The sequence below is a fragment of the Leptodactylus fuscus genome, chromosome 4 (assembly GCF_031893055.1).
Source record: "Leptodactylus fuscus isolate aLepFus1 chromosome 4, aLepFus1.hap2, whole genome shotgun sequence".
In the NCBI taxonomy this organism is placed as follows: domain Eukaryota; kingdom Metazoa; phylum Chordata; class Amphibia; order Anura; family Leptodactylidae; genus Leptodactylus; species Leptodactylus fuscus.
The window spans coordinates 80401224-80423342 of record NC_134268.1 but is presented as its reverse complement, the minus strand read 5'-3'; the positions used below and the strand labels follow the sequence as shown (position 1 = coordinate 80423342).

The 22119-nt window shown below is 38.3% G+C and overlaps 1 protein-coding gene across 2 annotated transcripts in view; it reads right to left on the bottom strand.

The window, feature by feature from the left end:
• Positions 1–22119, bottom strand: part of DOK6 (docking protein 6) — a 366775-nt gene that overhangs the window by 39142 nt on the left and 305514 nt on the right. Inside the window, exon 8 of one of the 2 annotated variants that reach the window (XM_075270784.1) lies at positions 12898–12971. The exons of the other annotated variant lie outside the window; for it this stretch is intronic. Within the exon in view, the coding sequence (XP_075126885.1) occupies positions 12898–12971 (74 nt within the window). The remainder of the gene's footprint in view (positions 1–12897; positions 12972–22119) is intronic. 2 annotated transcript variants of the gene reach the window in all.

The window sequence follows — 22119 nt, the reverse complement described above, 5'->3', positions numbered from 1 at the left end:
AATTTTTTTTCCTTAAAATTTTTTTTTTCCCTATTTTCCTCCTCTAAAACCTTAGTGCGTCTTATAGTCCGAAAAATACGGTACCTACTTATGGCGACTCTAATGACATCTATAGATGTCTTTCTATAGATCACTGAGCAAAAGTAAAATAAAACAAAGGAAATGCCAAAAAAGCTAAGAAATATGTATTACTAAAATGTTACCTATTAATTTTACTGACTACTGTATGCCGTCAATGACTTTAAGCATCGGTAGGTTAGAACAGACCGTTCAGGTCCGTATCTGATATTCAACGGTAACATTTTACAGAGATGAAGCTATTTTTAATGAATGTTTAACTTTTACAGTTTTGAACTTGTGTCTCTCAAGCTCTTCTCTACATATTAGCTTTCCCTACTTTTCGCTGATTAAATGTATTTGTAACACTTATTGAATTTGTTATGCTTTTTTACAGAACACTGTGTTCTCAAACTTGTTTATCTTGTTTCTCTATCTTAGTTGCTAACGGCAACACGTTCACTGTCTCTGCAGGCTGAAGTTCAGTTGTATTCACTTTTAGCTTTCATAAATTATACTTATTTGCTCAATATGAAGATTCTGCATTGGTATTGACTTATTTACTTGGTATATTTTTTCAGTTTTGGCAATGTGTTCTAACATTTTTTGCTCATTGTTTTTTTTTTTTTTAGATTTTTTAGGTTATGATAAAAAGAAAAACCCATGTCTCATTGGACTGTATTGATATATCAATGGATTTATATTATGTTGGTATCCAGCAAGGATCAGTATGCCTTACCATTGCTATACAAATTTAAATAGTGGTTGAGAATATTTAAGTCTTTGGCTTTACTGTCTAATAGAGATGAGCGAGTACTGTTCGGATCAGCCGATCCGAACGGCACGCTCCATAGAAATGAATGGATGCACCTGGTACTTCCGCTTTGACGGCGGCCGGCCGCTTAACCCCCCGCGTGCCGGCTACGTCCATTCATTTCTATGCAAGCATGCTGTTCGGATCGGCTGATCCGAACAGTACTCGCTCATCTCTACTGTCTAATGATTCTTCTTTGTCTCTTTGAGGGGGTTACGTTTACTAACTAAGGCCCAGTTCACATCTGCATTCGGTATTCGGTTCTTGGAGTCTGCTTGGGGACCCGCCAAATCGAATACCGAATGCATTGACAAGCGGTGAGCTTATGAAAACACACGGACCCCATAGACTACTCCCCCCTACCACTTTTTTTCCGCACGGTGTCATGTAGAGAGGAAAGTAGGTCATGAAATACTTCTCTCTCCACATGTTCCATGCGGACATCGTGGCGCAGAAAACACAAGAACCCCATAATAGTCACCGCTTGTAAATGTGTTTGGCATTTCATTTGGGGGGGTCCCCAAGTGGACTCCAAGAATGGAATACCGAACACATATGTGAACCAGGCCTAAGCCAAAAAATTTATGAACAAAGTTACTGTGCAATGAAGTTAAGGGTTTTGAGGTTCTCTTCATCTATTTTCAGTGATTAATACTATCTGATCTTCCACCAACTTTATAATAGAGGTGGTGCCTTGTAATCCTGCCCATGCTGACAATAAGATGATTGGAAAGTGATCTGTACATTGTAGAAAATGTTAGGCCACTTGGAGGTCTGGTGGACAAAGTAAAAACTTCAATATGTTAATATTTTTCATCATATAACTACTGACATAAAAAATAATCAAACAATAAAAAATATGTACACAAAATATGATATAAATAATATTCAAAAATTTGGAGTATTCATCTGTGGAACACATTTTGGTGTTCTTGTCTTGCCACCTCATTTCCTAAGGGTTCCTTCAATCAACCATACCATGATCCCTGAGGTACAGATCCACAGTACAGTTGCTTCTTACTGTCTTGTTTACATGGTTGTTGACTTAAAGATGTGTCCTTACTTGCGTAACCTGTTCAGTGGATATCTATAAATATGTGTCTACCGGTTCTCATGTTTGACATGATTGTGAAATAGTCTATCACAAGATGTCTATCCTATATGTATCTATGTTTGGTCATCCCCATAATTGTATCAATGGCTTTTCTAGTATTTTGCTACAATGTCTTCAATAGGTTTCATGCCAAAATGGAGTTTTTTAAACAATATTCGGGCTGTGGTAAGAATAAAGACTAGAGATGAGCAAACAGTAAAATGTTCAAGGTTCGATATTTGTTTCGAGTAGCCCCTCAATATTCGACTACTCGAATCGAATATCGAACCCTATTATAGTCTATGGGGGGAAAATGTTCATTTCAGCATTTCAGGGGTAGGCGACGTTTGATCAAATTATACTTACCAAGTCCACGAGTGAGAGTTGGGCTCTATCCTTCGAGCAGTCTTCTCCTTGCAGCGTCCTCACGGCATCTTCCGGCTCTGAATTCACTCTGCCAGGCATCGGGTCTGGGCAGAGCTGACTGCGCATGCCCACAGTACAAGCGGACATGCGCAGTCAGCTCTGCCCAGGCCCGATGCCTGGCAGAGTGAATGAAGAGCCGGAAGACGCGGCGGGGAAGCTGCACGGAGAAGACTTCTAAAGGTAGGAGAAGAGCCAGCGTTGATTGGCCAACTGTATAGCATTCGGCCAATCAATGCTGGTTCTGCATCAAACTTTTACATTCGAACAGTGGTACTCGATCGAGTACAAGTATTTTGAATACCTACTCGATCGAGTACTACTCGCTCATCTCTAATAAAGACATCTGTATGTTTTTTGTTGTTCTTTTCTTGACAATGTCCACACATCAATCAACCATGTAAAATTACCAAGGAAATTGGAAAGCTAAGAAGATAAGTAATATGTCTATAGATGAGAATACTGCTATGAACACATTGTCAGCATTAGCTGTAAAATGATCTAAATTACAATCATAGCAATATGTGGAAGCAAATGAACGGCAACTTACTGAAAGTCCTCGACTTTTGTTAAATGTCTGCACAGTCAGAAGTTCTGAATTGCCAGATATTCTACCGTCACTGCTATGTAAAAAAAAAAAGTGACCATTTCTATTCTGTTGCCAAGGAGACAGTGAGATGGGATTGACAAAATTGTAAATGGCATGCGGCATATCTCCGAGAGACTCATTCATCCTTCCATCATGAGGAGTCCACCTGGCAGTCCAGCTCTGATGACTTCTAAAATACATTTTATATCTGACCATGGATTATGCTGCTTCTAAAATGTACAAGACAGATTATTCACTACTAAAATAAGTAAAACTAGCTTTGTCATGCTTTTTATTATAGCTATAACAAGACCAAAATTCAATTTACTAAACTTTTTTTGGAAAATGTTGGCATGGCAGCAAGCAAAGCAAGCAACTAAGATGAGATCTGTGTAATTCAATCACTGGGAAGCAAGCCATAATCTTAGTCAGCTTTCTTCACACTTTCTACAGCCAAATAATTGGTGTGACATTTCATTTCTCCTTATTGTGAATGATTCCCTGTAAGAAACTTTACTATTTACTAAAGCTTTTTCTTAGCAACAGCAGCCGTATGGTGTTTGTTTTAAATACATAGATATAATGTAGCAAATGCTCATAAGACCATCTTAAAGTGGTGAGACCTCTCAGAAAACACCTCTTTTTTTGTAAAGTCCACCCCAATATCCAGACAATTTATTTTGACAGATTTTCAGTTCCAGCATAGAGTATATTATCCATACTGGCCATCTCCTCTGGGTAGACTTATCCCTATAGAACCAATCTTTAATGCAATTTAGGTTGGACATCTTAAAAAGGGTTTTACCCTATGGAGTGGTGATGGCGGATTCATTGAACAAGTTCAAAGAGGGCCTGGATGCCTTTCTGGAACAGAACTATATTATGGGTTATGGACTCTAGATTTTAAGGACACGTTGATCAAGGGTTTTTATACTGACTGCCAGGTTGGAGTCGGAAACGAAATTTTTCCCTGAAATGGGGCAATTGGCATGAGCCTCATGAGGTTTTTTTTTGCCTTTCTCTGTATCAACACTGTAAGTTTATATGTTGGACTTGATGAACTGATGTCTTCATCCAACCTCATCTACTATGTAACTATATTTTTTTTATAGCAACTCTCTCTATTAGGATATCATCTTAGCACTGGAAGAAAATTACAGTTTCTTAGTACATAATATATATTCTTAAAGTCATTCATCTATAGTGATTGTTCTAAAAATGGATAGAAGAAAAACAGCATATTTAAGAAAATAAAGATAGGACAATAATATATAATAAATATATTTTCCTCTGTATGTTTTTAGAACTATCGCTATAGATGAATCACTATAACAATATATATTATGTAATAAGAATCTGTAATTTTCTTCCAGTATCAGACATTGCAGCTGTTCTGATTTTTTTCTCTGTATCTTTATAAATTGCCTGTTTGGGAATATTCATTAGTTGTTCTGCCCTTGTCCAACCTCCTTATCATACAAGGTTTTGCAGCTTATTAGATGATCAGATGACACTTTGCTGAATCTGACTGGGTAAAGCACTCACTCCACTCCATCTTTATTAGCTGAAATTTTAGACTTGTTCACTTCAAGATCAAAATTAAAGAAAACTGGCAAACAGAGACACTTGAAAATTAAAGAACAGGATATAATGTGTCTGCATGTATTCAAGAGAATACTATATATTTTATAGAAATTCTCATACACTTTAAAATTGGTGACAGGTTAAAGCTGATCTGAAGGTGAAATCTATTAATCTGCAGAGCAGAGGCACCTGGTTCCTTAGGCATAGAACTGTACAAATGGGTATGCATGAGCCTGGGACTGTCCATTGACAATTCAGTTGCCGTGATACATATGTGCATCCTTTTAGTAAGATGTAGTTTGCTTTGCCTCTAAGGGTATGATTTAGGGGTACGATGGGTTCCTTGATGCTGTCGGGGTAGATCCTGGGGATGGGACAAAGCTGGTGGTGGGGCTTAAAGGGGTTGGCCACTTTCAGACAAATATTGACAAACAAATGTACAATAGAAAGATATACAATTTTCCAATATACTTTTTGTATCAATTCCTCACAGTTTTCTAGATCTCTGCTTGCTTTCATTCATTCTGTTACTTCTAGAGGATAAAACTCTGGCCATGGTCATGTGATATACGGTCCATGGTCATGTGATGAGCTGTTCATCTATGTATGGGCTGCATTAGCCTGACAAGATTTTTAATGCACTTGCCATGGCTACACTAATGTGAGAAGATGGAAGAGCAGAACAGCTGTTTTCTCAGTTGCTCCACTTTCATTTTTATATTCATACCCTAGAAGTTAAACAAGCTCCTGCACATTACTAAAAGAAGTCAGGTATGTATCAAGGCAGTTTTTTTAAAAAAAATTTAGCTTTTAGTTTTGGCCAATTTTGAGAGAATCCCATTAAAGTACTTGTTGATAAAGTCCCCTAGTAATGCTTTTGATCACATGCTATTCATTTTATAATAATAACATAATATTTCCATCTATTTTCCTTTTAGAAAATACTTAAACAAGTCATTTTATAAAAACAACATGATATAAATATGTGGTCCTTTCACATAGTCTACATAAACTGATGTTGGCATACTTCAAGGCAAAGATCCCAACTTCTCCAGTATTTTGAGACTTGAGAATGTGTGAGATCTATGGAGTCCGATAATCACAATAACTTAAAGTTAACAGTTTCTTTTGTTTGATCCAAGTAATAGGTTTCTAAAATCTCCGCCTAAAGGAACGCACTGAGGGACACTTTGCAAATGTAGTGTGAGCTACGTCTCTTTGCATTCTAGGTTCTAAGTAAAGAAAGGAAACCTTCATGTAAGCATCATGAAAAGTTAATGTGGACAAGCAAGTTCTAAATGAATTATTAACAGGGAAAAGGTCGCTTTTATTAACACTCAATAAAATATGATAAGATCTGCTATCTTAACTGTGCTGTTACGGATACAGTATATACATGTATTGGCTATAAATTTAAGCTGTATAGTAAATGGCGTGGATAATTCCATGCACTAAAGGCTCCATAAAGACGTAATTTTTAAAGTGTTTGTGTGCTTGCCAGACATTTACTTCAGAGCTCAAGAATTGATGCGGTAGTCTTAAGAATGGTTACATCCTTGTACATGTGGTAATATAAATCAAACATTTACCATAAGAAAGTCAGACAAATATATATTTCAATTAAACACACTCAATGTTCATTAAAGAGGTTGCCTGATTTGGACAACCCTTTACCATGATGATGAGCTCTTTTATCCAGGGAAAACTACTGAGGAGTCTGTATTTACCCTGCAGTGGTGCGGCAGGAGAAGTGAAGGACTACAAGATGCCCAATAAGATAGTGGTCCATCAGCCAGGCTCTCCAGAAGGTATTTACCCTGCAACAGTGCGGCAGGAGAAGTGAAGGACTACAAGATGCCCAATAAGATAGTGGTCCATCAGTCAGGCTCTCCAGAAGGTATTTACCCTGCAATAGTGCGGCAGGAGAAGTGAAGGACTACAAGATGCCCAATAAAATAGTGGTCCATCAGCCAGGCTCTCCAGAAGGTATTTACCCTGCAACAGTGCAGCAGGAGAAGTGAAGGACTACAAGATGCCCAATAAGATTCCCACCAGGTTCTACGGAAGGACAGTCAGTTTTTATATCAAAATTGCCTTCATAAATCCTAACAAAATATATGGATACAAGATCTCAAATATTTTACACCTTTTACTGCTTTACTGCTTATCCACTGATGTGAGATACCTGGTATTTAGCTCTATTCTTTTCAAATGATAAGTGTCTAATCATAAGACTGGAGATCCCATTATTGAATTGGCAGCTTTGCATGTATGCTGCTCCAACCAAGGTCTATGGGACTGACAGTCCCTATCTGTTCCTTAGAGACTGACTAAAATGGCGGTATTCATTAGTTCCTTTCATTTGATGGACATGGTATCCCTATTTTTGCGACATTATGTAGTTTCCAGACATATCTTGTGGGTAGATGATAGGATTTGATTCTGGGATAGCTCCTTTAAAAAGTTCACGGTTAAATAGGATGTAGAGAGTTTGTCTGGGATGGGCTAAGAACTGTCCATTGGCAGGGGAGGGGTTAAAGTACCAGATGGAACTATATTTACTTTTTGCACCACCCACCATTCTAACTCTTCCCTTGTTCCGAGCTTGGTGTGTGTTGATCAGCTTTAGTGATTACGTCAGGTAAATGACATGTGACAGCTGCAGTCAAACGCTGGTGCCAGGCTATCTTGACCTGATGACCTGGTGCGGAGGGAGGATTTAGAAAGTGAAAAATGTGAAACCAATGTTAATTTGGTTAATTTGGGAGAAGGTATGGCCTGATTTCCTAGCCTAGAACATCATGTTCAGCATTATAGAAAGTCTTGAGAAGCACTAGATCAATGTATCAGATTGGGATGTGCAGGTCATGTCATTTTCCCAGAACATATCTAGCAATTACTTGGCATAGGGTGCCATCATTGGTGGCTGTTTATTTCAATGTACTAATGATAGCAAATGAAGATAATAGACTAAATTAACTCTTTGTTTCCCATTTGTAAATTAAAGATTTATACATATGTCCATTACCTTTTATTTCCCATAGTTTCCATTGATTGTATGTTCTGTTCTTATGATTGTATCACTTGACAATGTTATTGTAATAAAGTCTACAGGATTAGATAAAATTATCCTTATCATGCGTTTGTTTGTGATGAACTCTAAAGCAATGACAAATCCACAACAGATGCAGACCATAGTGTTACATCGCAGTTCCCTGTGACTTTACAGAGCATAAACAACCCAACACCCCACTGTCATCATTCATAGGATTATTCATTATAAGAGTAAATTGTGCAATCATTGGCAGCTCAATTACTAATGATGAATGCGCTATCCATTTTTAGGTATCTCATTTTACTTCCAAGAAGTTGGCTCACCCTGCAAAATCTGCTGTTTTGACACTAATGTTAATGTTTTCCTAGGCAGATTGAGAAATGAGTCTGCTACCTTGCAGTGCACCAAGCCATCTATTGACATCCACATTATTGTGTTACTGTAATCTACTGTGTCAGTTACCTCCAAAACATAATGGCATCCAACGTGGATTCTGAGAATGTGTGAATATTTATGGCTAGGCTATGCCTGTATATTTCTTCTGGCTTTATATATGCATTTTTTGAGCATTTAATTGAACACAACAAAAGCATCGAGAGACGTCTTCATGCAGCTCCCAGCTGAATTCTGCATTTACTTCGGTATAGAGTGCCAGTTAGCAAAAGTGAGAAATTGGTGCTATTAGTGCGAGCACGGTGTACATGTGAAATATGAAATCTATTGGGATTGCTTCTGTTTATCTCCCTTTTAAAAAGAAAATATTTTTACATTTCTGTTGCATAAGAATAAAAGATAAGGACAAATGATTGACTAATCAACTATCGATCGATTTGTTGTGTCTTAAAGACGAGCAGAAGGGTGCGATAAAATCTGCATATATTATTAAATAGATCTCTTGGACCTGATGAGACTATTGTACTGTATAATACATTTTAGAAGAATTGTGACCTAATTTCAAAATGTGTTTGGCTGAAGACATAGAGAGCTCATAAGTCTTATGTATTCATGAGCAAACCTCAATCTCTGCCCAACAAGCCCAACTGCCAAGCTCATTTCTATGTCTTTCGTCCTCGGCTAATGTTGTGATTTGACATTGCTCAGTACAACCTACAGCTTGTCAGTTTAGATGGATGGAGATTGAGTTTAGCTAATAGTTATACTTGGACCTATCAGGTCTCTCATTCTTTGGCTGATAACATTTTATTTTAATATCAGGATTATACAACCATTTTGGCATAGTACAATATAAGTCTATAAGCTCATCAGATCTACTAGATTTATTGAATAATGAATGCAGGACCCATTAGGGATACAGTACTTATGAGAGGTGGTCTAAGGGCTCGTTCACATGAGGGGTGGTGGGGCGGATTTTAGCATCGGGAGTGAGGCGGGGAGCCGCGTCACTCTCGGGTCACAACCCGCCTGCCACGACTGTCGCGGTTGCGGTTTCCTACTCCGGAGTCGGCTCCAATGAATGGGGCCTGAAGAAAGGGCAGCCCGCTACTTTTTTCCATTCGTGGCAACATGCTGCTAGCAGAAAAAAGAACGCTTGTGGTCTCCATAGACCACCATTGTATGGAGGCAGATTTTGAGGCGAAGTCCGCTGTCAAAATCCGCCTCCTTGCCCCCGTGTGAACTAGCCCTAAGGGGTTCAATATGATCAGTACAGTACAGATGGACTTAAACAAAATAATTGTGATGTTATCTTTCATTCCTTGGAGTATGAACTGTGTTTTGATTCACCAAGTTTCTTCTAGATCTCATTTTTTGACATAAATTATGGTATTGTACGTAATTGTGTAATATTTAAATTAATATAATTATTGAATAGTCAATAAAATAAATAAATATTACAAAATGAGTTTTCAGAGATTAAATAGTTTAAAGTGTAAATAAAATCTGAGCAATATTCTGTCAATATCTGAAATAAAGATAAATCCTTTTAAGATACCTTTAGGTTAAGGCCCCATGGGACAATACGCAGCGCTTTAGCGCTGCAGGAAAAACCACGGCAGAAACGCATCATGGTTCTTCTTGCAGCGCTTTGAACAGAAAGTTCTTGGAGTTTTCCTCCACAAACTTTCTTTTACCATTATATCTACAGGAAAGCTGCTGGCATCTCCGTAGATATATTTGACATGTTGCGATTTACAAAACCGCACTGGTTTTGAAAATTGCAGTGTGTTAGTGTTCCAGTTTGAAACACAAAGTGGGCATAGGATTCGCATGAATCTCATCCACTTTTAAGATACTGTAAAATGCCTCAATTTTTCAAGTGGCGTTTCCACCGCAGGCAAATTGCGGCGTTTCTAGGCCGTGACCTTAAAGAAGACCTTTCACAACCTCCACTAATTCAAGTTCTTAGCATCTATTAATAGGCTCTGCCCCATTGATTTCAGCTCAGTTGGAATTTTCTCTCTAACCTCTACATTCCTGAGCAATAAGTGCAGTTAGCTTTGGTGCCTGATGTACTATTTACTGTCAGAAAGGCGGTGCCAGGCGGGAGCATTATTAGTAGCTCCAATAAGAGGCAGCCAGAGCTCAGTATCACACCCCTTGTCTTCTACTGCCTGACACCACCCTCCTGACAGTACAGAGACTAAATAGCATACCAGGCACCAAAACTAACAGCATTGATTCCTCAGGAACAGTGGGGTCTAGAGAAAAAATTCCAACTGTGTCACGATCTGTAGAGTGACTACTATTAAATGATGTAGAGAGCTTCACTTGTTGAAGGTGCTGAAAGATCCTCTTTAAGCAACAGCGATTTTCCAATTTTGCGTTCTTCCTCCTCACCTTCCAAAAGCTATAACTTTTAGATTTTTCTATTCACAAAACTTATACGAGGGCTTATTTCTTGTGGGAAAAATTGTACTGCATAATGGCACCATTTAATATTCCATTCAATGCACTGGGAAACTGGAAAAAAAAATTCTGAAGGAAGTGGAATTGGGGAAAAAAAACAACTATGCAATTTTTGTACAGATTTAGTTTTTATGACAATTCACCTTACGGTAAAAATGACACATGACCTATATTCTGTGGATTCATATGATCATAGTGATATTACAATTCTATCGCTTTTGTTATGCTCTACTATTACAAAAATTCAAAACTATGAAATTTAAAAAATTTCTTTAAAGGGATCCTATCATTAAAGCTTAATTTTTTCTCACTACCACGTAGGAATAGCCTTAAGAAAGGCTATTAGTCTCCTACTCTGCGCTGCAGTTCGGTATATAATCCAGTTCTCGTCGGTATGTAAATGAGTTCTCTAGCAGCACTAGGGACGGGCCCCAGCGCTCAAACAGCACTGGGGGCATCCTCAATGCTTCCAGAGAACTCTCCAGCCCCACCTCCATCTTCTTCAGGGATGGGTCTTCCTCACGTCTTCTTCCGGCAGTGGCTTCAAGCTTCTAGGCCTCGGTCAGCCGACTGCGCATGCCTGCTGTCCACAAGAAAGTGGCCGCTTACAATACTGTGTAAGCGGCCATTTTCTTGTGGCTGGTGGGCATGCGCAGTCGGCTTTGCCCTAGAAGTTTGAAGCCAACCCCGAAAAGAAGACGCGATGAAGAGGCCGTTCCTGAAGAAAATGGAGGTGGCACTGGAGATTTCTCTTGCATCATTGGGGATGCCCCCAGTGCTGTTTGAGTGCTGTGGCCCACCCCCAGTGCTGTGAGAGAACTCATTTACATACCGACGAAAACCGTATTATATACCGAACGGTGGCGCGTAGGAAACGAATAGCCTTTCTTAAGGATATTCCTATGTGGTAGTGAGAAAAAATTAAGTTTTAATGATATGATCCATTTCAGTTCCCCAAACACCTTTTTCATATTTCCATGTGCAGTGTTGTGTAGGGGTTAGATTTTGGTGGGGCAAGTTATAGTTTTCATTAAAAACATTTTGGGGAATGGACTACTTTTTGATCACTATTATGCAAATTTTTTTGTGGGGCTAAAAGAAAGATAAAATGCCAATTTAGCACATTTTTTTCACTGCTACATCGTTCATCGTTTGAGATTAAATATTTTTATATTTTTACCATACAAGCATTTTTGAATGTGGTGAGGTCTCATATGGTGTTTGTCTAAATTTTAGTTTAGTTTTACATGTAATCTTGAGAAGAGAGGAGTTTAATTTCTGTCCATATGCCCTATTAGGGTAAATAAGTATCATAGAGAGGTCTACAACTTGGAACCTCACTATGTGAAAGGTGGAAAATATGTGATTACATGTAATTTAGCAAAAACAACCCATTACAAAATTAACTTTTTTCTGCCCTGTTGATTCATTGTTATCGCCAATGATAACAGAAGCTGGCGTCATTTACAAAGGAGTTTGTAAATTAATAAAAAAGTATTCACAGAATAACACCTTGGTAGTTTTTAAGCAGGGATTGTATGGGGATATAGAGATAATACGCAGATAACATTTCGTTTACATTTTCCTGATTATAAAAAAAGAACATACAAATAAAAATAACATACAAAGCCCTATGTGCCACCAAAAATGTTGCAGCCTTCAATACCGCATGTACAAACAGGAAAACTGGCCTGGTCCTGAAATGGTTAAGGTCCCCAATTTCTCACAAAACAAATTCAATACAATCTCACGATAGTGAAACCTTTGACGGGTCACAGATTACAACATAGACACCTTTAGGATACATAGCATATGACTTGACACACAGATCTGAATGTGTCCAGTGAAGAGTGAAGGTAAGGAAGGACACATCTGTATTGTAGCTAAACAGCAATCTAAACCATTATTGAACACCTACGACTGCTTCACAAAACAAAAGATCACAGCTTTTTATTACATGTACCTGTACCCAGACTTCAATATTATCAGAAATCTGTGGTTAGGTTTCATACATGCTGTGCGTGCAATATAGTCAAGAAATAATTCTGAACTGTAATCATTCTGGAAGGAAAAGTGTAAAGTGTAAAGTGTAAATTCTTACTAATACCGCAATACAAAGACTGTACACTGGCTACTCGTAATGCTTTGAGGCTGTAATTTCTGCCGAAGGGGAATGCTACCTTATACGAACCCACAAGATGCCAAACTTTTGCATTTAGAATTTTTTTTTATGCCGAAATTGTGTTAATTTTATTTCAATAAAATCAGAATAAGTAACTATATGGGAATATCCAAACTGTTGTAAAAACTGCAACTATAGAGGAAATCTAAACAAATCAAGAATTCTTCGCAAGGCCTGTTCACACAATGGTCCCATCACTTGTATAACAATAAAACAATCCATTGTATATAGGTACCTGCATCCCTGGCTTGATGTCATCAGTCCTTGACCATGAAACCAAGAAATCTGAAGAGTCTCCCATCAGACATCCTAATGGCAGCAAATAAAATTGTTTTGTGAATCTCTCAGAAATTACAGTTGTGTATACATTACTAGTATTACTTTGATAAGCAATTTTGTACTATCTGGGTCTAAGGATGAAGATACAGGGCCGAAGGAATGAAATAAATTAAGTGTTTTTTTGTAGAATTGCTTACATTAGTGGGAACACACGTTGGATAAATTGTATTATTCTGATTCTTATTGTAATAAGTGATTCATTGCTATTGTTATTTAGAATGTAATGTACTGTATAGATCATTTAATCTGTTTTATATCGTTAAAGAACATTTCCAATTAAAATACACTTATACAGGAAAAAGAACAGTGGAAGGAACTTATCTTTCCCTCTATACCAGTTTTCTGGTGTAGACGAGTGATATTGTGACACATATTTGGCCCTTTCTTGTACCAAACATATTGCACAACCCCATTCTACACTTCATGTGCCACATTGTGTGAACCTAGGCAACATTGTGGGAACATACGGACACCTTGGCCTGATATATTCATTATAACTGACGCCAGTTTTGTGCTGTGTTTTAATAAAATGTACACCCATTATGATGAGGCTGGAAGCTTTCCATAAATCAGTCATTCGGGGTCTTCATTAAGGTTGTTGTACAAAACACATTGTTAATAAATCTGCCCCACTGAGTCTTAAAGGGGTGTTTCAGTTAGAGCAAGTTGCCCATTGGCTAGGCGGCAACTTGCTGATCATGGGTGTCCCACAATTGGGACTGCCAACAATCTGGAGAACTGGGGGTATTCCCATATAATACCGGAACTAGGGAAAGTTAGAAAAAGGGTGCAAGGATCTGGAGTGGACATAGCATAAGTGCAACCTGTGCAGCTACACAGGGGCTCAGAAGGTAAGGGACCCTATGTGCAGCCAACATTTTACTAATACCTATTAAACGATAAGCCAAGGTTTGAGCAATATAATTTCATATCTCATTAGTATTATTGGATTATGGGATGGGTGAGACATAATTATAGTATGATATCACAATCATTGCTCTCTGTACCCACCCATTGCACTGCCAGCAAATCTTAATTTCTAGTTCACATTATTATTTATGCTTTGAATGTCCTCAAATGTCTTTCCTTTCAACTTAAGCAAATGCTCCTAGAACATAAATGGGGATCTAAATAGACATTGCTTGACTTCTATCTTTTGTAAACATGTTTGCAGAGATATACAGTACTGTGGCAGTCTCCGCTAGGTTTTTGTCCATTTATAAAGCCAGTTTTCCTAAATAGTCAGTTCTTAAGTTTTGCAGAATTTTATTTACACCAATTTTAACAAGAAAGGCCACAACCCCAAGTTTTTCTTGTCTCCATTTATGTCTTAACATTCCAAACCAATGGGGAAGGAACATCAGTTGTAATGAAGAACGCATACATTTACATATCATTGAAAATGGAGCAAACTGCACCAAATTTATCAAAATGGCACAAGTAAAATGCATTATTTTGGTGCTAGATAAATAAAACATATCTGTCTTACTACATAACTTGTATACAATTGCACTAATATTTTACACAGAGTAGAGCACATAGTTAATAACTAACATAACTTTAATATCCTCATAGCCTTGCCATTTCTTTGTCTCTCTTTCATCAGTAAAAACAATTGAGGTTGACTGTAAAATACAAAAATATATAATAAATTTGACATGTGATATGGACTTTATTACAGGTCTGGCTCATTTTGCTTAGGAAGACAGAATTTTTACCAGTAATAAAAATTCCTATATTTACTTCACATATAGAATCCCGTGGATTTGGAAACACAGTGACCTCATTCTTAGCCATCAAATTAAGGAGTAAACAAAAAATGTGGTCTTTATTAAAATACAATTAAAAAATAGGCGATCATGTGGTCAGAAATATTTTTGTATAATCACTGATGCACTGTTTTTGCATAATTTTTGGTACACGTTCTGGCCACACTCAGGACACTGCAGAAATTGAACTGTGCTGTATATTGGGATAAGGAAAATCTTTGTTTTCGTACCGCGTTAGCCAGTGGGTAGGAAATATAAAAAAAACACAAAAAACTTGATAGTCTTCAGTAGTTGATACATTTTTAATGGCTAACTAATAATGATGACAGATTACAACATTTCAGAACTCTCGGCTCCTTTCTCAAGTAAATTTAAAAACCATTTCTGAAGGATGCATATTTATGTACAAAAGGGCACATAGGGATAGAATTCTGGGAGGAAGGGGGGGGAGGGTTGTTAGTTATTGGTAGAAACAATGTAAACAATTCCAGGTTCTCAGTTTCTTATCAGTTCACATTCCCTGAGAAATAACAAAGACATAATCATTAAACCAGCAGACAAAGGTGGTGCCATACTCATGATGAACACATCAGACTACATACAGGAAGCACACAGACAACTAACTGACACACACTACTACTCCAAATTGGATTCAGCCCCTACAGTGGTATACTCCGAAAAAAAATGAAAAAGGTTATCTCCGGCCTATCTGATGGAGCAATAAGCCTAAGCAGCCTCATACCAGCAAGTCCAAGGACGAGGACCTTTTATATGCTTCCAAAACTGCACAGACCTGGGAACCCAGGGAGACCGATTATTTCATGTGTTGGCACCCTCACTGAACAGATCTCTGGATGGGTGGAAGGTACTCTTAAACCCTTAGTGAAGGATACAGCCAGCTACCTTCAGGACACCACAGACCTATTAAATATACTATCCACTATAGGTCCCCTTCCAGATGGAACCATCCTGGCCATCATGGATGTAGAATCCTTGTACTCCAATATCCCACACCAGGACGGTGTAAACGCCTGCCATTTTTTCATGGAAAAGCAGGTATGAACACTGAATCAGTGGTGAAACTCAAAAAATTCATCCTCACCCACAATTACTCTTCTTTTGGTGACTGCATCTATTTACAGCAGACTGGCACCACAGTGGGGAGTAAAATAGTGCCACAGTACGCTAATCTCTTCATGGCCAAGCTGGAGATTGACTTCCTATCCACCTGCACCACCAGGCGTCTGGCCTACTATTGTTTCATTGACAATATCCTAATCATTTGGACTGGGTCTGAACAACAGCTGAAAACCTTCCATGAACAATTCAACCAGTTCCATCCCACCATCAACCTGACGCTCAATTACTCCTTCTCTGAAATAAATTTCCTGGACACAGTCATCAAGATACAGGACAACAAAATTGAGACATCGCTGTATCAGAAGCCGATTGATCGACTAACCTACCTAAGATGGGATAGCTTTCATCCGAAACACATAAAGAATTCCATTGTATACAGCCAGGCCATCAGATACCATCGCATATGTTCAAACCCTGCAGATAGAGACAAACACCTTGGGGGCCTCAAAAACACATTCTTGAGGCAGGGATACCATCTAAGAACAATTGATAACCAAATCACCAGGGCCACCAGAATACCAAGATCGGATTTATTAAAATACAATACCTCATTACAGGCAATGTGGTCTGCTGATGTCCGCCATAAACACTGTTTTAGTGATCCGGCTCTCCGTCATTCGGGTCCCCTGGTGGATCCCAATAACATAGAGCCCAGCACAGATGTGCCATTGTAAGTGCTAGGGTTGATGGCTTTAAGCTGACAGACAGGGGTATAATAAAGAATTTGCAATGATACAGTTAGGGTATATGGACAGCAATACTGTTATGAAAAAGGACCTCAAATAGCTATGAAGATATAAAAGTAATTTATAAAATTCTGACTGACAGAATGCGGCAATGAGACAAAAACTAAGCAAAAAAAAGTACAGATTTTACAAATCATCTCACTCCATGCCTTTTGTCTGGTATTGTAATTCAATCCTTTTCATTTTATTGGGGGTGGAACCCTAAAATACAAGACACTGGACAACCTTCTTAGGACCAAAATTGTCTCTTACATTTTCATTCAGCATTTGTAAAGACTTTTTGTCATTGTAGTTAGAATTTTACTTATCTTTGAGAAATATAGAAGGACATATCTTCATTTAGCTGCATCGCTACTTATTAAGTGAGAATGTTAATAGTTTGGCTTTATGATAATAATATAATAGTAATAATCATCATAAGAAATATAATAATTTATAGTGTAATTGTTCATATACTTCTGTTACAGATCCCTTTAATCTATGCTATCTGACATAAAGGGGAGTGTTATTAATGGCATCTGTCACAAGTTGCACATTAGAAAATATGTTGGCCCTTTTTTCAGCTTGTTTTCTCCCCTGACATTGGCTGCCATTCTGCGCTACCTCTATTAATGAAGCTGCCAACCTAACTTTTCAGTCTACAAGGAACATATTAAACTTGCCGGCAGCGCTGAGCGAATGAAAAGGATTGATTATTAGATTTCATTTCACATTATAATACTATTAAAAAGTAATGTATGCTTTATATGATTTAAATAAAATGTGAAAACAACACATAAATAACCTACATCATTTACTAAGCCCTTTTTAGCTGGCATGTACACGTATTGGAAAGGTTAATGCAGAGCCGTTATAACACATTGGTGGACCCAGTGCAAAGATTTCATAAATGCCCCCCCCCCCCATCACCACCATTTAGAAATGTCTAACTCACAATGTCTCCTTCAGCTACTCCCACAGTATAAAGCCCCCCTCCAAATACCTCCACAGTTTAATGTCCTCCTTCAACTACTCTGACAGATTAATGTCCACTTACAGCTGTCCCCACAGTAAAATTTCACCCTCCAGTTACCGCCAGTTTAATGTTCCCCTACAATTTTCCCCAGATCAATGTCCCCCTTCAGTTTCCTCCAGATTAAACTCCCCATCCAGTTGCCACCTGTTCAATGTCCCTCTCCAGCTTATTTTATGTCCCTCTTCTATTTAATGTGCCCACACAATATTATGCCCCTCTTCTACCAAAGAAACATACCCCCCCCCCACTAATACTCACTTTTCCTAAGCTCCCCCGTTGTCTCTGGTCCAGAGTCTTCAGGGAGCTGGAGGTGCGACGTAAGTGAAGTTATCATATTGCACCTGCAGCTCCAGAGATGGAATGAATGATAAAGAAGGGATTGGATGACCCCCTACTTCACCATTGTCTTCCACTTATTGGCATCCTGAGGACACCGATGAGCTGAGAGTGCGGCAAAACAGAATCACTACCCTGGACAGCAAATGTAGGAATGTCCTTGTGTCCCAATGGGGCCCCTGTTACCATAGGGCCCGCTCGAAGCAGATTGCTGAGGATGGTTTAAGCAGCCCAGGGTTAATGGCAGTGGGTGTTTTATGGAAGAGAAGGGACCCTATAGCAAAGATAAAAAAAGGGACTCCCCATTATGGGTTTTGTCATTCACAACAGAAGAACCTTATGTTCACCATTGATCATTTCCACTAGCTCCGCAGTCCTATTTTTCTAACAGTTTCTTCATGGACGTAAGGAGATAGGATCAGCACAAGGCCCTATTTCTCCATGGATCCTAAAGCAGTCTTTGCCTTATAGCATACAACTGCTCACAAAGGTCTAACCTTCACTACTTACTAAGCTCGGTGTTGCAAATTTGTTAAGTGGTTGTGCGTGGTATAACAGCTCGGGCCATTCATTTTGATTCTGTTCACCTCTGTTGATCTGCTTAGTGAGTACTAGTGTAGTACTTGGCTCGAGCTAAATTACAAAGCCTCTATGTTTTGCACTAAGATAACCTGTGTTTAAATTCAACATAAATCCAACTGGTTTTGCAACCGGCTCTGGAGAAGAACATTTGGAGTGTCTTCGATCTATCTCGCCGCAGTAAGAGATTTAGTTGCTTGTTCTACTGCTTTCTGGCATCTTCCATTTTCTGCATTTCTTGGGAATTGCTCTTGTGGCAATTCTCTAACAGTAGGCTTGAATATCTAGTCAAAAATCAAGGCAATACATTTTGTTTACTGATTTTATGTAATGAGAAGTGGCTCTGACATAACCGGATAAGAATACATTTTACCTATGGTATTGTAAAAGTTGAGCAGAGCTATTATTGTTCTTCCCTTCGCGGATAAGTCCGCAGAGGTTAAAAGCAGGAACATCAATAATTATAAACAAGAACTGTGGCTTCAAATATGATGAATGATTCCAGGAAAATTATGTGGCAAAGCCATCTACTGTTCTTTACTGGCAAAATGAATTTCTAAGGATCAATACAACAAAAACAAGTAAAATATGATTAGGAGTTTTGAAGCTTTTATTAGTATGTTTCTGTTGTTTAATGTAACAGTCTACTCTTTTCAGGACCTAACACCTGTTATAGCGAGAGTTTATTCAACTGATATTCTATAAGCTCTGAATACATTTCCTGTTCTTTCAGGCAGAATTTAGAAGATTTTTTTTTTTTTTTTTTACAACAGTTGATGACAAAAATATGTTGTTTGGATATTTTGTACATGAAAATAAAACCTAAATATACTTTATGATGAAATTGAAACAGATGTCTAGACTTAGTTTTGGCACATCATAAAGCTTCCACTTCTCCCTGTCTCGGTGACATAACTAAAGGGGATGTCTTCCTGGTTCATTTACTTAGCTAAACCAGCCCCCTACTCCATTTCTGCATTAGCTGTGACACAGAAGGTACCTGACAGACAAGGACATATGGAAGTGTCATTCCTGTGGAGTATGGAAGCATTGGAAGAGTAGCCTCTTAAATATTTAAGGTCTTATATGGAAGAATAAAAAATGTGTTGCACTTTACAGACTTTGCCTTCACAAAAGTTTCAATTGATGTTCTGTGTGCCAAAGTCTGTCTGAATTTCTGATCTCTGTGTAGCCTTTAATACTATGGAACTCCATCTTCTTTGTTACAGGTTGTTCTAAGTCAGACAGAACTATCATAGATTTCCTCATAGTTTTCTAGCTTAACCTTTCTTATTTAATTTTTCCATTTTTACCTTGCCTCCATTTTCCCTTATCAGGTGGCAGGTCCTCTTTCAAATCTTCACTTTCCCTCTTTGCAAGTTGAGTTGTGACTTTTGCTACCACTATCTTCTCTACTCTTCTCCTGACCTATTTCCTATACTTACCCAGAACACACCAAATACTCTCTCCGCTGTTTCATCCATGATGTCTTCCTTCTAGTTTAAACCTAATATAGATGCAACTTCTAATTCTCCAACCTTCATCCAATCCATGTAAAATTTGGCATTTCTTCCAGCAACACAATTTTGATTCTACGCCTTCATATGTTTTAAGAGAGAGAAAAGAACACAGAGCAACGAAAATAGTGTAGATCTGTTTCAAGTTTGGAATCACAAAAAATGTGAAATGTAAGGAAGGAATAAGACCAGTTGGCCTCTCCCCAAGCAGAGGAGGCAGCAACACCGCTGACAACACTGGAACCGTGGACGGGAACACAATGGACAGAGTACCAAAAGGAATCAGGCTGGTGCACTCTGGTCAAGGTCTACATACAATCCTATACGCATCTGACCTCCTTGATCAGAGTGCACCACCCTGATTCATTTTGGTACTCTGTCCATTCATGTGTTTTAGACATCTTTTATCTAGAACACCACTTTCTCCCAACATTATAGGGATTATCTAGTTTAGAGAACCCATCTTCATATACTCTGTAACTCTGTAAGAGCATTTAGGGTTAATAGATGGAGTCCTTTGTTTGTAATTACCATTTAATCAGCAGAATGGAGATTAGTTACAAAGACTTTCATTCTGTCCATACGACTGGTGCTACATTACACTACATTGCTACATCTGTTGTAGCTAGATCCTTATAGCTATAATTATAAAGTACCTGGCAATCTCACTTCTGGCAGACTACACTTAGGATTAGTATTGATATTACAGACTCTATGATAATTTATATGGCTGCACAGTAAGTGTCCCCGAGGAATGTTCAGCAATGAGAAAAAACGTCTAATAGTTATCTTAGTAATAAAGTAACTGGTAGTCAAAGTCTCCACACTAGAAAGGGAAAACAAATAATTCAAGAATAAAGGATGTTTTAATTCACATCAGCTTGAAAGTGTCATGGTCCCTTTCGGTAAAGTAAGTAAATTTACTAATGGATACTTGCAATTAAATTAAAATAGTTTTAAGCTTTTATGGTTGGGACCTACTTTGATACTTAAGGACACAGTCCTGTGTTTGTTTTATTCATTGTCACATTTTCAAAGCCATGCCTTCTTTATTTTAATGTTGACATTTGTCCTTTTCTATTGCACATTTTTGGAAATAGCTTATTTATTACGTTTTATTAACCCTTACTTAGTTGAATGGCAAAAAATAAGTTTAGCATTTTTAACATTATAATTTTTGCATGGTGTGTTGGGCATCATAAATAACTTCTTAACTCTATTCTTCTGGTCAGTGCAATTACGGAGATACTAAATGTATATAGATTTTTCATGTTGTACTACTTTTTAGCAATAAAATCACTTATTTGCCAAAAATAATTTGTTAGAGAGCCACAACTTTTTTATTTTCCATGATCAGAGCTGTGTAAGAAGCTGGCAGCACTCAAAATAGGTTAAGCTTACTTCTACTCTATTCAATATATGTATAAGTACACAGATCCAAAGATATAATGCCTCTGAATATATATGGGCAGCCATCACTTTATAACGTGGGGCAAAAGTCCTCCATCATGTAGATTGTGTTTGGCTGTACAGTATGTTTGTAGTGGTGTTTATTAGAGATGAGCGAACAGTGTTCTATCGAACTCATGTTCGATCGGATATTAGGCTGTTCGGCATGTTCGAATCGAATCGAACACCGCGTGGTAAAGTGCGCCATTACTCGATTCCCCTCCCACCTTCCCTGGCGCCTTTTTTGCTCCAATAACAGCGCAGGGTAGGTGGGACAGGAACTACGACACCGGTGACGTTGAAAAAAGTAGGCAAAACCCATTGGCTGCCGAAAACATGTGACCTCTAATTTAAAAGAACAGCGCCGCCCAGCTTCGCGTCATTCTGAGCTTGCAATTCACCGAGGACGGAGGTTTCCGTCCAGCTAGCTAGGGCTTAGATTCTGGGTAGGCAGGGACAGGCTAGGATAGGAAGGAGAAGACAACCAACAGCTCTTGTAAGAGCTAAATTCCAGGGAGAAGCTTGTCAGTGTAACGTGGCACTGACGGGCTCAATCGCCGCAACCCA